This window comes from Amphimedon queenslandica, unplaced genomic scaffold, assembly GCF_000090795.2.
Source record: "Amphimedon queenslandica unplaced genomic scaffold, v1.1 AMPQUscaffold_13515, whole genome shotgun sequence".
Classification (NCBI taxonomy): Eukaryota; Metazoa; Porifera; class Demospongiae; order Haplosclerida; family Niphatidae; genus Amphimedon; species Amphimedon queenslandica.
In genome coordinates, this window is record NW_003546249.1 from 760,810 (window position 1) to 774,315 (window position 13,506).

At 33.4% G+C, this 13,506-nt stretch overlaps 4 protein-coding genes across 5 annotated transcripts; 1 reads left to right on the forward strand and 3 right to left on the reverse strand.

Annotated features, from left to right (window-relative positions):
• Nucleotides 1-113: 113 nt before the first annotated feature.
• Nucleotides 114-1,748, reverse strand: LOC100636267 (silicatein-like). The gene is made up of 7 exons (XM_003383055.3): nt 1,659-1,748; nt 1,368-1,610; nt 1,132-1,317; nt 907-1,021; nt 749-858; nt 549-701; nt 114-500 (listed from the first exon to the last, which is right to left on the reverse strand). Exons 2-7 carry the CDS (start codon nt 1,605-1,607, stop codon nt 282-284), a joined length of 1,023 nt encoding a protein of 340 aa, XP_003383103.1. The 5' UTR covers nt 1,608-1,610; nt 1,659-1,748; the 3' UTR covers nt 114-281.
• LOC100638797 (cathepsin L1-like) lies at nt 1,660-3,465 on the reverse strand. The gene is made up of 7 exons (XM_020001077.1): nt 3,109-3,465; nt 2,893-3,054; nt 2,724-2,838; nt 2,567-2,676; nt 2,346-2,498; nt 2,181-2,299; nt 1,660-2,123 (listed from the first exon to the last, which is right to left on the reverse strand). Exons 1-7 carry the CDS (start codon nt 3,436-3,438, stop codon nt 2,024-2,026), a joined length of 1,089 nt encoding a protein of 362 aa, XP_019856636.1. The 5' UTR covers nt 3,439-3,465; the 3' UTR covers nt 1,660-2,023.
• Nucleotides 3,466-3,567: 102 nt separating this feature from the next.
• LOC105314464 (uncharacterized) lies at nt 3,568-6,180 on the forward strand. Its single transcript, XM_011408646.2, has 8 exons — nt 3,568-4,499; nt 4,628-4,767; nt 4,824-4,955; nt 5,101-5,259; nt 5,309-5,377; nt 5,424-5,505; nt 5,565-5,752; nt 5,802-6,180. The coding sequence occupies exons 1-8, from the start codon at nt 3,608-3,610 to the stop codon at nt 5,991-5,993; spliced, it is 1,854 nt and encodes a 617-aa protein (XP_011406948.2). The 5' UTR covers nt 3,568-3,607; the 3' UTR covers nt 5,994-6,180.
• A 161-nt stretch (nt 6,181-6,341) lies between these two features.
• Nucleotides 6,342-13,495, reverse strand: LOC105314471 (lysophospholipid acyltransferase 2-like). 2 transcript variants are annotated; one of them, XM_020001046.1, is made up of 13 exons: nt 13,266-13,495; nt 13,070-13,215; nt 12,764-12,841; nt 12,058-12,150; nt 10,526-10,581; nt 10,432-10,480; nt 10,229-10,364; nt 9,204-9,318; nt 8,611-8,700; nt 8,380-8,548; nt 7,521-7,653; nt 6,649-6,800; nt 6,342-6,596 (listed from the first exon to the last, which is right to left on the reverse strand). In XM_020001046.1, exons 1-13 carry the CDS (start codon nt 13,326-13,328, stop codon nt 6,512-6,514), a joined length of 1,365 nt encoding a protein of 454 aa, XP_019856605.1. In that variant the 5' UTR covers nt 13,329-13,495; the 3' UTR covers nt 6,342-6,511. The 2 variants fall into 2 exon arrangements, with proteins under 2 accessions (XP_019856605.1, XP_019856612.1); XM_020001053.1 differs by lacking the exon at nt 8,611-8,700.
• Between the last annotated feature and the right edge of the window lie 11 nt (nt 13,496-13,506).

The following is a 13,506-nucleotide window of genomic DNA, read 5'->3' on the forward strand; positions in this document are numbered from 1 at the left end:
TATGTACTCTTGCTAATAATATCTATGGTTGGTGGTTTAGCCGCACGGGCACACCCACCATAAACTGTACCACGGCACCCACTCGCCATATGCACAAAGCGATTAAGCGTACATTTTCTGATTTTTAACAAGTTTATCTTCATTCTTAAAATTAATCATTATATATACCAATAATAATACCTATCTACATAATCACAGCATGAACAAAGACAGTAATTGTATAGATGAATGTGATCACACTAAGGCAAAGCACTACACAAGAATGTTTTAATGCTGTGCATTTACAGAGTTGGAAAGCTAGCATAAGTGGCAATGCCACATTGATTGGATTTTCCTTTGCTCATCATAATGTACCCAGCGGTTCCCCAATTTGGTCCCCAGCTGTTCTTCAAAAGCCAGTATTCTCTTCCACCATATTTTCCATAACCAATCAAAATCATAGCATGGCTTAAATTAGTACGTGAACAATTAGGCACATTAAGAACTCCATAATGATAAAACTAGGGTGACAGAGATTATAATGAAAATGATAAATTAATGTATTATACTTGAAAGGAGCTGTGACTAGCATCAATATAAACAGCAACAGGGCCAGCTGTAGCCAAAGCAGAAGCTAAAGATGTTTCATCTCCACTTGCAATTCTTATAATTCCAGTTGCGGTTGCACCAATACCATTAGACTTGAACTTGCAGCCATCTTGCTAAAGGTAAGATTATTTTTAAAATTGTGCAAAAATTTCTCCCTTACTTTTGAAACATAGGGATAAACATTTTCTGTGTCCAATCCACCATTGTCAATAACATACATAAAAGCATTATTTACATCACCGCAAGAGCAACCGTGGTTACCAAAAGGGACTATGTTATATGATTAAATGAAATTATAATTATTACCATAATTCTAACTTGAGCAATCAACAATGTTTTGAGCACTTAATGAAACCAGAGACCCCCTTGCAAGTGCTGCAGCACCTTCCAATGCAGCAGCTGCTGCAAATGCATACGAGCAGCCACATCGTAACTATAAAATATGATCATTCATAATATTATTAAGTATGACTGTTACAAGCTATTTTACACTGTATCTATTCAATAGAGTGTACAAAGTTTAAAATTCCTATGGCTGCATACCTGATCTTTTACCCAAGTTACTGCACCTCCTGTCCTCCAGTCAACAGTGTCAGGAAGGCTTGAAACACCAGAAGCTTTGTACTCACTAATTTTTATTCCTTTTTTCATGCTTAGTAACTTATCTGTAGCATTGTGGCGTTTATAGTCTTGAACACAGGTCATTAATTCACTAAACTCAGCATTTGTCTATTAATATAGGATCTCTATCTTACAATAAATTGTTGCAATTAACATACCAAATCTCCAAATTTGTTCATTTTTAAGGTGTAACCAAATGTTTCAGAGTATTTGTTATGTTCATCTATGTACTTCTTATTTGAAAGCCATACAATGTGACGACCTAGTTCTTCATGGTCACTTTCATAACTCTTCCCATGAGTTGCCTTCCAACTGTGCCACTCATGAGGTAAATCAAGCTTAGTAGCACAAGCTGACAGAATAAAACAGAAAGCACAAATAAGTCCAAAGATTCTCATTTTCTACAAATTAACTCAAAATTATCTACAAATGTAACATTCAAACCTTACCTTGCTTCTCACACAGCACTTGTGCCTACTGCTTCACTAACTTTAACTAAGACAGATCTGGCAGGCTCTACCTAAAATACTATGAGGTTTTTAAAAGAAACAGGTTTTGAATACAAGCTGATAACACTCTCTCATTCAAAGGTATAGTTCACACTTTACTGTCCATTTGATTGGCACATGTCATTGATTCAATAGGAGGACATGTCTTGATGAATAGCATATGGTGTCATCAGTTCCATCAATAGATATAGGATGTCCAACTTCTGCCAGTTATACTTCAATTTTTTAATTTGCTTATTTTACAAAAAGTAAGAAATTTCAAAAGATTAATTTTTATGATGCATCATGCACGTTATTTCTATAAGTTAGATAGAAGGAAATGTGGCATATGAGGCAATGCCACATTGGTTATACTTTCCACGTGAGAGCAAAGCATAGCCTCTTAGTCCCCAATTTTTACCCCAACTAAAATGACAATTAAAGCAACACATATGAAAGTTCCATAAAAGTTAGGCTATATACCTGTTTTTGACAAGCCAGTACTTTTGTCCATTGTTTGAACCATAGCCAATCAAGGTTAAAGCCTGGGTAACTTTGCTTGATGAACAATTAGGAATGTTAAGAATGCCACTTTTATAAAACTACAAGTAAATAAATTAAACAGCATTATGAAGTAATTCTATTTACTCGAAAAATATTATGACTTGCATCAACTACTACAGAAATTGGTCCTTGCATAGCAACTGCTGCTTCTAAATCTTTCTCATTTCCTTCTTCAACTTGCAGAAAGTATCGCATTTTTGCACCAATATTTTTTTGTTTAAAATGACATGCCTTTTGCTAGTAGTTAACAATTTTGTTCAAATAGTGCAAGGAAATATTAACAAATCTTTTATGCAAGAACTAACTTTGCCACGATAAGGATAACTCCTTTTTGTGTCAACTCCATTGTTATCAATGATATAATAGTAACTATATTCAACTGACCCTTTTTGACATCCTCGATTGCCATATACTCCTGTTTTGATATAGATATCATTTAACTAGAGCACTGAGGAATTTTACTTGAACAATCAATGATATTTTGAGCACTTAATTCAACCAGTTTCCCTGAAGCTAGAGCATGCACACCTTCCAATGTCCCTAATGCTCCAAAAGCATAGCTAGAACAACAATAGCCCTATTGAAAATGATGTCGAATCATAAATTTTGTTTAAATAAAATTAATCAATACCTGTGATTTCACAGACGAAACAGCACCCATACTTCTCCAATCAACACTTTGTGGAAGTGTCAAATTTTTAGACCTTTGATAAATTTTTCTAGTACAGTTGAATAACGGTCTGTATATTGGGGACAAAGCACACTGATAGTTGTTTCGGAATTCGTAATCAGACTAAAAGGAATAAAGATAACAGCTAATGTTATTACTTATTAACATATGACTTACTAAATCTCCATATTCATTCATGCTCAAGTTGAATCCCACAATATGTGCTATTTTATTATATGCATCAATGTACTCTTGATTACTCAACCATATTATATGCCTTTCAAGCTCCTCATGAAAAGAAGAATAAACTTTTTGGTTTTGTGTTTTCCAGATCACCCATTTAGCTGAAAAGAAATACTGATGGCACACAACACTAGCAGCAAGAAAAAGATGGATCACCAATATTTGTTTCATTTTGCAATTTAAGCCCAACACAGCGAAAGTACTAGACTCTGGCCAATTATAGCTCGGAATATCTTTAAATATACAAGATTTACAGGTGTTCATTGTGTTTAATGACACGATAAAGACACGATAAAGCAACTGTCAACCAATTTGAACCAAATACACTCTTGCTTAGCTGGAATAATTGAATGTATAATTTTTACGTCATGAGTGCAATTGTTACGTATAGCCGGTCTAAAATTTACTGCTTACGGATGTAGACAAACTCAGGATGTCTTCACCCACTTCGAAAAGGACTTCCTGGCTGAAAGAGAAGCTTTCGAGGCGAACTAGTGGCACTGCCATTAGTAATTCAACGATTGTGTCGAACAATAGTAGTGAAAAGGACAAGGTATTGACCGAAGTTAATTCTCTTAAGTTCGAGGACAGTAAGACTACTAGACGAATTGACGAGGGAAATTGTGGTGGGGATATCAGATTTTTGGTAACAAGGGAGGAAGATTGTGTTGGGCTGTATCAACACGAAATGGAATCTGATGATGTTGGTGGTCAAACTAGAACTACTAATAGAAAAAGTAGTGGAGGAGGAGTTGTGGGAAGAATGGGTGTTCTCGCATCACCTGTCTTAGGTGGACGTAGTTCAGTAAGATCTTCTGTAAAGCCAGATAAAAAATTCGTGGATTCGGCCGACAGGCCCATGTCCACTGGGGCGATAACTCATCGTAGTACAGGAAAGAAGAAGATGCTCTCTGTGGCACACAATAGTCGCACTCCTTCACCAGGACTAGAAAGAAATTCATCTCAAAGATCAAGCCAACGTCATAAATTAAAAGATAATTATAAATCTTCTTCGCCCAGTCCCCGTGACTCTTCTCCTGATCAAGGTGGTGCTTTTAGTAAAGTCCGAGACACTTTAAGAATACGTAAAGTGAAGAAAAAAACTAGTTCAAGTAAAGTTTCTGGGTACTCTGTACCAGCATTAGACCTCCCTAGTAGTAAATACTCAGATCCCTTTGAGCCTGACTTTAATGAGCCTGATGACAAGAATGAAAATGGTAATGGCCATGATTTCACTTTTGTAAATGTCCCACATTACCAACCTGAGTACTGTGATTATTGTCAGCAAGCAGCATGGGGACATCATCAAGTGCTTAAGTGCAGCAGTAAGTCATTACACTAAGGAATAAAGTACATGTACACTTGTTTGTAAACTAATTGTGAAATAGAGTGTTTAGCCTACTGTATATATAATAGACAAAGGATTTATTGTATCTTATAATTGTGTGCTTAGAGTGCGACTTCATATGCCATAAAAAGTGTGAAAGCAGAATATTTATGAAATGTAGTAGTAAAGTTGAGTCTGAAGCTCTCCTTCAGCAGGATCGAACAAAAGAGTCACTTGATGAATCGATGGAATTTAATTCTGAAAAAGTGAATAATTGTTATTTATAAATACATGCATCTACTTTTGGCTTCATAATTTACAGGAAACAAAAAGTATATCTGATGGCCTTATATCCTCAATAACCCAACCTCCTTCAGATAAGGCAATTTTGGCAAAGAAAATCAGAGAATACAATCGACGTACAACACCAGTGCATCATATTCACATCAAGCATGTAAGAATTATTGTTCATTAATCTCCAAGTAGTTATTACATGTTATTTCTCGGTATTGGGGTACATGTTTATTGTTATTGCAAGGACACTTTAAAATACCAAAATGTGTTCAATGGTATTTGACCATCTGTAACATATTTTACAGAGAGATGCTCTTATTGACTATCAAGCTTTTGTTCGAGTTCATATGTGTATTCAAAGGCCAATACATGTGTCTACTGGTGTAACGCGTACATCTTGGTACCGATTGATGAGACCAGTGAAGGAAAGAGCTATTGATTCAGGGATAGATGGTGGACTTGAAGTATCTTACCTTTAAACTAAAGTTTTGTCTGACCCTCTTTTCTTTCTAGACTGCATTTTATCTACCCACTGACACAAATAGATTAGTGCATATTAGTAATGTTACTACAACAAAGGATGTAAGATAACAGTTGTCACATTACCACTATTAATTGTTGTGTTTAGCTCATCACAACATTGTTGAAAAAGTTTTGTATTACTGACAATCCAAAAAAGTTTTCTCTGTATGAAGAGTATGGTAGTGACAGTAAGTGTATGCCGTGAATTTCTCATTACAATTTTTAATATTTTTCTAAATGATAAAAGGTCGCAGGTTGTTTGATGAAGACCATCCCCTTCAGGAAGTTTTAGAAGCTAGCATTGTGGGTCGTAATAGCAAACTGGCTCTACGTGATAATCTTTGCAGCACAATACAATGGGATGCTTTCAGTTTACCAGAATTGAATAATTTCATTACTATTCTTGGCAGAGAGGAGAGTTTATATGCTGACAAAGTACGTGTATGATGTTGTACTGATTATAATGTTTTCATCTTGTCTCTAGCTCAGAGAATGTTTTCTAATTTGGAAGAAAAATCTTCATGATGAACTGATTGACAAACGAGGTGCAGATCCTCACAGAAGCACTTCAGAGCCATCTAATCTTACTGATTCTACAATAAGTATGCTTGAGAGAAGTACCAGCGATCCAGCTAAGAATCATCCAATACCAACTGCTACACCAGTAAAACTGTAACATAATATCCTTGACATACATGCAATTGCTGGTATTACAATTTTTATGATGAAGTAGAATACTAATGAGACATCCAATTCATCTTTGTATTGTAGCTTGTATGATTTTATTTACCTATAAGTCTAATTTATTGTGTGTGAATAATTATACATAATTATTGAAATTTTCAAGTGATCTTAAAACCACAGATATACAAATGTGATACACATGTATAACAAATACATGCATGTACAATATGTCATGGTTTAGTAGGTGTCACCTGTGAAAGATAGAGGTTTATCTTATCATAACACTTAGTAGATCTACTTGTAACATGTAGATTGGCTGGAAATCCATTACCCAACATGGTTAATTGGTTATGTTAAAATCATGCACACAAATAAAAAAGTAACACAAAATTTAATAGTGTTAAGGAATCTTAAAGCAAAAATTGAAAATGAAAAAGTGGGATAACAAAATTAAGTAAAATGTTATTGTAAAAAGCCTGAAATTATAGCAATAAAAAATTTACTGAGTACTCAAATTTTGTTAGACTGTTTCTTTTTGCTTGGCAATACTAGAGCAATAAGTGCAACTACTATGAAAGGAATATATCTGTAATAACTAGAAAAAATAATTATTGATAATTAATTTATACGACTTGAAAAAAACAAACCTCCATAAAGTAACAACATTTTCCAATGTGAGCAACCAGAAAGTTAATATAACTAAATCTTTGCCAAAATTAGTAATTGCTATAGTTGCAATATCGTATAATATTTTAACAACACGAGGACTTTGAAAGCGATGCCATAATAGCAAACGGAGCTAAAAGGAATAAAAGGGTCTATATTAATTATTATTATATACATCAGTAGTCGAAATACAGGTAACAAACATTTCAATACTTACTAAACAAAAATGTAAAATACACAATTTCTGTTGATATTATCTAATGAGAAAAACCACAGTAGCATGCACTGCCATGCAAACATGAGGATGCCACTTGAAATATTGTATTATAGCTGGTAATTTTGGATTGGGAAATCTTGGCAAATTTCCAAATTTTTGTAATGAAGGAATTTAATTTAGCACATTTGTGGTCTAGACTATGTACATCTACATACTTGTATAACATGTATACATACATGCATTTGATACATAATAGGGGTGGCTATCAAATACCTTAGGGTGGGTATTAAATGCGCTCTTAAATTTTAGCATTTTCAAGAAGACCCTGATTTAGTGAAATATAATATTAGCAAAAATAGGAAGAAAATCAATGGCGAAACTCCCATTTAAAAGCATAACACAACTCAAGAAGCCCCAATGTATCCATTTTAAGAGCAGAACACTCAAAAGGATCACCCTATCTACTGTTATCTTGTTACAGATCTTGCCTATCTTGTGTACTTGTTTACACAAATACATAATAACTATTATTAGCAGCTGGTTTGAATTAGCCATTTCAAATACACTCACTAAAAACGCTAAAATTAGTGTCGCAATTAATACCCACCCTAAGGTAGTCAATACAAAATACCATACCTTTCTGGCTGTTTCTGTCACCAAAGCAACAAAGATAAATGACACATAGTATCCAGGATAAAACCCATGCCATATAGCAGATACAAGACATGTCAGAAGAACAGGATTCCATTGATAACGTTCATAAACAATTCTGTTATTACGAAAAAATAATACATAAAACTTAATACAACAGCGGCTAAAAAGTCCAAATTTAATACTATTTTATTAGTTCAACAATCAGTCACTTCATCTTTATAATTAATACTTGCATGCTGATACACATAATGCAATCTTTGGATAAAAATTTGCCATACCAAGTATTGATAACTATTTTAGCAAATACAGAAATGAGCAAAAAAGCAATTACAAAAATGAGCAAAAAAGCAATTACAAAAATGAGCAAAAATTTTTAGGCAACAAAAATTTCCTGTGTAGATGTATATATTGAACCTGTAAAAATACATGTACAATTGTACTTTCGAAGGCTCAGTCCACACATGTACTGTACATGTACAAATAGATCATGATAATAAAAGTTAGTGTTCACTAAAATACAGATACAGAGCATACCAAATCAGAACAATAAACAGGTATCATTACATTGATATAAAATAGTTTGTTAACAGCATTTCTGTAAAAAGCCAGAAAGCACAAAGTGCATTTAGCTAAAAGATAGGGCAAAACAAGAAGACACAATTTTGGAAATACGTAAAGCTTGCATGATTGTACAAGTACAAGTATTTCAAAAACCAAACTCTATAAATGCCTGTACATTAATCAGCAACACATGTACAGTAGCTCTCTGAAAAATGCGTCTCAATAATAACATAACTAAAGACACCTTTTACGTTTACATATTACGTAAGAAATTTCATACCTTTTGAGCCAAGTTTGAGTAAAAATATTCCATGCTAAAGTTTGCTCTCGAATATTTTTTCCAAATTCAAACTTAAGGACATCAACACATCTCACTAAGTCCCACTTTGCAACTCCATCCTTGCTATAGCCAGAAAAACCTAAACCTCCTGTATTGCTAATACTTTCAACTATAAAAGATAAAGAACATATGTGTATATGTACATGTATAAAGATAAGTAATCATTCATACCCAATAAATGACTGAAATAATACTGACACCTCAGTACAAAGCAGTACATAGTAACATTAATAAATCTTCTAGGAAAACTTAGATTTGGACCTGCGACATAAAACAAAGAATGTCATATACATTGTAAATAACTGAACTCAAAGTAATTAAACTAATTACAGATATCTGTCATAAAATTAGAACGTCAGGGTCATGTACATGTAGTCAATATTTCTGCCACTTACAAAAAATGCATGCAGAGCAAAAAAATTATTGAATAGAAATCAATAGTTTTTTTACAGCTTGTGATTAACTGCATAATGTACATTAAATTCTCGCTGTTTTGCTAAATAATCTATGTAGCATTTCTTCTTGTCTCTTTTTCATAAACATGTACATATATACAATGTACATGTATGTATACACATACAAGTGCATGTACATGTACATTAGCTTTCCGACATGTACCTTTTTCTGCCAAACATACATGTACATGCATTAAAATCAGATGTAAACATGTTGGACCAAGATTAATTAGGTTGGTCAAAATATGTACACATAATGCATTACTGTTCATGTAATTTGAACTACACGTAGCTACATGTAAAACTGACCTAATACCCTAGCATTGTCCATCTTGTCTTCATTTAATAATAAAATGGATAAACAAAACAAAGCTCCTGCTAGTTTTTTGCCTGCTGGAATCAATGGACTGGGATCTCCTTTAACCTACATGTTGTAAAAGCACAAAAACTGCTTCAATCAAGCCTCCAATAATACATGTACATGTATTTACAGTTTAGTAGTACACATTGCATAAATGAAATCAATACACATCATGACAGGCAACACCATGGATAGTATACATGTGTAAATACAAAAGAACAGTAACTATACGTACATGTGCATGTAAATTTCATCAGCCAAAAATAATTTATGCAAAAAAATAATGAAAGTTTTCAGGATACACATATACATGTACATGTACATGTATGCATGAATAGACAACAATACATGTCCATATATTATATAGCTACTGATATTAATAGTTTCAGCCTAACCGGTCCAGAATAAAAGTTCCCAGGATACACATATACATGCATGTATAGACAACAATACATGTACACGTACATACAATGTATATTATATAGCTACTGATATTAATAGTTTCAGCCTAGCCAGTCCAGCATAGTGTATGACTTTAACTCTATCTTTCTATCTTCTTCCCTTCTTATATATACATGTACGTGTTTCACATATTATTATTTGTTGTGCATGTACATACATGTATTACTACATATTTTTTATGCTTTTATCCAACATGTATTATGCCGTTTTAGTTTGTTTTATTGTTTATACATGTTCACTGTAAAAAAATCATTTGCTGTAGTAACTCAAGTCTAGAAGAGTCACTCAAAGTCAGTTAGTGCATTAAGTTTTCAACAGAATGACATTGCTATGAACATGTCAAGCTAAAAAAGCAGCAATGTAAATATCTTCAAAGGCACATTAGTTGATCATAAAACAGTGCAGTTTCAACAAGTGGTGCCAGCAATAGACTATGTACAGTAATAAAAATTGTACCTTCAATTACTGATGTACATGAAAGTTTCACATGTACGTGTACTGTAGTACTAACCTTGTCTTTATTTGAGATTTGCATATTTCTCCCAGTAATAAAATCATCATACTCTTTGTACGTTGAAGTGGGACCAGCCAAAATTGTCAAAAAACTAAAGTTGTAGCTAAAATACTCCAACAAAGATGGCAGTTCACTAATAATGAAATTAAAATGGTAGGAATAAAACTATATAGTTATGAATAATGTACATGTACATGTACCTAATTTTTTGCCTTTCTTGATCACTACTTAATTTACTATTAGAGGCACCTAAATTGAACACTAATACAAGAACAAATCAATAATAATATTTACCATCATGATAAGCATAGGCCACATATGATATTCTTTGAACAAGTAGCATAAGAGGTCTATAATGTAGAAAAAATGCATGTTAAACATCATATGCATTACAAATGGAGTATTACATACATGCATGTACATGTACATGTATTTACGTGTATGCATGTACATGTACATGTATTTACGTGTATGCATGATATTACAAATTGTCACAAAACTTTGTAAATGTCATACCTACAGTATAGTAAACATACAGGCACACAATACACATAAATTGATTATTTCAAATTATTGCACAAGCACAGAATTGACAGGGGTAAATTTATTTGGGGCGAGCCTGAGCAGGCGAGAAAAGTCTGTTTGTCTGAATGGGTCGTCTAACTATTATTAAAGATAAACAGCCTAATTTTCATTGAAAGCGGGTATGGTCACGATGAATAAAATGGCAGTTAGCAACAATTCTGAGCTTATTTGCAACACACGGTCAGCAAGACAATTAGACTAAACTGCTGTTCAAAGACTTCCCCAGCAGCAAGAAAGGTTTGGACAGCAGATATACAACCTTTTCTTTGATAGAAAGAACTCTGATAAGCTGAATGCTGCAATGAGAAAGCTGCATGCAATTCTGCTGTGCTGTGACTGCCATCTCTAGCAGCAAGGAAGGTTAACAAAACAGAAGTACTGCTTGTAACAGATCTTTAATGCTTGCTATAACCAATTCAGTGCTGCAGAGATTTTATATGTGATCAAATGACTGATAAAATGATGGACAAAAGTTTCACTATTTGCATGGACAATTGCATACAACTGCTTTGCTTGCTTGTAAATAATACACTATGGCTTGCTTAGGCTCACCCCATTAATGTTTTACATTCGCCTAGTAGCTACAATACAATCAGGAAATTAATCTATACAACACTGAACACCCCATATCCCAGCATTGATAAGAATGCATGTCACCAGCTGGCTATCATCAAAAACTTAATTTCACTTCAAAATTATATTATATGGCCCTACTTCACCAGACATGTACCTGCATGTTACAAACAAACAATACAATGTCATACACTACTAACACTAAGATTGATCATCCCAATTGATAGTAGAAACCTAAATCTGACAATCCTTTGCTACTACTGAGTACGTGTAACAGTGGATTGATTAATCAATCTCCTTTGCATATACATGTACATGTACATTACAATAAACAATGGCCACTAAAAAGCTCAAAGTCAGAACATGCTCCTGTATGAAGATACATGTGTACATTTACACTGTACTTTGGGCTAAAGCAAAATATTACTTTTACCTACTACAGATACGTCTGATATGATGAAAACATATCATGAGCAATTTATTCCTCTCAGGTTACAAAAAATTGCCACTACAGCATGATCTTTATCTACATGTACACGTATATGTACATTTATACTCCTCAATACTAAAATCCAATTTGGCTAAGAACAAGAATTCTCTAAGACTTTAATAAAACCTTCCCAGCCAATATTCACATAATAACATGTATTCCAAAATTTAAAACTTACACAGAGAAATCTAATGTGTAGTTGCCATAATCAATTAACATTCTGTACACATGTCCAACACTAACTCCAGTTAGAACATACCAAAGCGTGAATCTAAAAAGGTGGAAATAGTAACTGGTCAATTCTCATTTCAAAGTTTCCACAATAGAAGTGGATGGTTATTTACTATTACTATTTTCACAACTGTATCTAGAATAATGTAGTTATACACTGTATTCACAAAAGACAAACATTATTTTTCATTTTTATTCACACTTTTGTAAATATGTCATCAAAACTTTCAAACATAAGTACATAATCCTCTTGTCCATCTAAAAGCCATTTTACATTGTACTTAAAATAAATTTTAGTATCTCACAAAGAATTATTTACAATTTTCATGGTTTAGTAGCACTACTTTGTACAATTTACATGTACATGTACTGTATATCCCCAAATAAAAGCCCAGTACAACATAATAGAAGTATAGATGAAAGTCTAGACATAAAACGTTATCTGTGCCTCAAAAAATTTTGCTATGGTCAAAATCACTGCAAGAGAAGCTTGTTGCTACATGTATTTTAACAACTGATCTAGCTGACAAAGTGACAGCTTCATTATTAAAATTAAACCAGTTGTTAGCCTATCAATGCACCTGTACAACACACCGACACAGCTTCAACATACATGCATGTAACTAACTAGTAATAACAAATAAGGAACTTACGTGTGTACTCTATGACTTGGCACTGTAAGAAGTAGAATATATCCCACAGAAACAAATGCCAGTAAATAGAAAACTTGCCTAACAAGAATAACGGAAAAATATTATTTTAGAGCACGAAATTTCTCAGGGCTGTAAATTCATGGGTTTCTTGAATCATTGAAGATTCACAAAATTAATTTATGACCATACAAGATGGCCGACAGCTAAACTTCACAAAAACTAAATAGCTTTTAAAAGTCAATTAAAGAAATTTACAGCCCTTGAATATTTTGCACTATATATACAGCATATAAAAATTGAACTTACCATTGAAAACAAAGCCAACAGTACAAAATACCAAACATAATACAGAAAAGATGCCTGATAACACTGCTAGTATATTTGTAGTTGAGAAAAATGCGAAGTACCAGAGCAAGAGGAAATGATGTAAAGTACAGACATCCATAACGTACCTGGAAAAAGCACAAGGAATGAAATTTATTTACATTTAATACATACATACCTTGTCCATAGGTAAACCAAGATAAAGTGAGAGTTGTCCAAACAGAGTTTCCATTACCATCATATTTCACTGACTATTGTACTGATCTAAAACTATAACACTCCTCTGAGTTGAGTGAGTTCTGATATTAACGGTTTCCCTTCTAGTCCCACTGCACCTAGTGAAACTACACACAAATCAGTGAAATGATAGGTGAAATCATAGATGGTGATCACACCACATACCACATGCATTACACGAT

What these genes read in the sequence shown, in the direction of transcription:
- LOC100638797 (XM_020001077.1), bottom strand. Translation starts at nt 3,438, where the DNA reads ATGAACACCTGTAAATCTTGTATATTTAAAGATATTCCGAGCTATAAT. An exon ending in TGAATGAATATGGAGATTTA is followed by an intron (nt 3,055 to 3,108) that starts GTAAGTCATATG and finishes TATTCCTTTTAG; the next exon opens with TCTGATTACGAATTCCGAAA. An exon ending in AAATATCATTGATTGTTCAA is followed by an intron (nt 2,677 to 2,723) that starts GTAAAATTCCTC and finishes ATATCAAAACAG; the next exon opens with GAGTATATGGCAATCGAGGA.
- LOC105314471 (XM_020001046.1), bottom strand. Translation starts at nt 13,328, where the DNA reads ATGATGGTAATGGAAACTCTGTTTGGACAACTCTCACTTTATCTTGGT. An exon ending in TGACAGAAACAGCCAGAAAG is followed by an intron (nt 6,801 to 7,520) that starts GTATGGTATTTT and finishes TATTCCTTTTAG; the next exon opens with CTCCGTTTGCTATTATGGCA. An exon ending in AATGTTGTTACTTTATGGAG is followed by an intron (nt 6,597 to 6,648) that starts GTTTGTTTTTTT and finishes TATTTTTTCTAG; the next exon opens with TTATTACAGATATATTCCTT.
- LOC100636267 (XM_003383055.3), bottom strand. Translation starts at nt 1,607, where the DNA reads ATGAGAATCTTTGGACTTATTTGTGCTTTCTGTTTTATTCTGTCAGCT. An exon ending in TGAACAAATTTGGAGATTTG is followed by an intron (nt 1,318 to 1,367) that starts GTATGTTAATTG and finishes CTATATTAATAG; the next exon opens with ACAAATGCTGAGTTTAGTGA. An exon ending in TTTATCCCTATGTTTCAAAA is followed by an intron (nt 702 to 748) that starts GTAAGGGAGAAA and finishes TCTTACCTTTAG; the next exon opens with CAAGATGGCTGCAAGTTCAA.
- LOC105314464 (XM_011408646.2), top strand. Translation starts at nt 3,608, where the DNA reads ATGTCTTCACCCACTTCGAAAAGGACTTCCTGGCTGAAAGAGAAGCTT. An exon ending in TCAAGTGCTTAAGTGCAGCA is followed by an intron (nt 4,500 to 4,627) that starts GTAAGTCATTAC and finishes TTGTGTGCTTAG; the next exon opens with AGTGCGACTTCATATGCCAT. An exon ending in TGAAGAGTATGGTAGTGACA is followed by an intron (nt 5,506 to 5,564) that starts GTAAGTGTATGC and finishes AAATGATAAAAG; the next exon opens with GTCGCAGGTTGTTTGATGAA.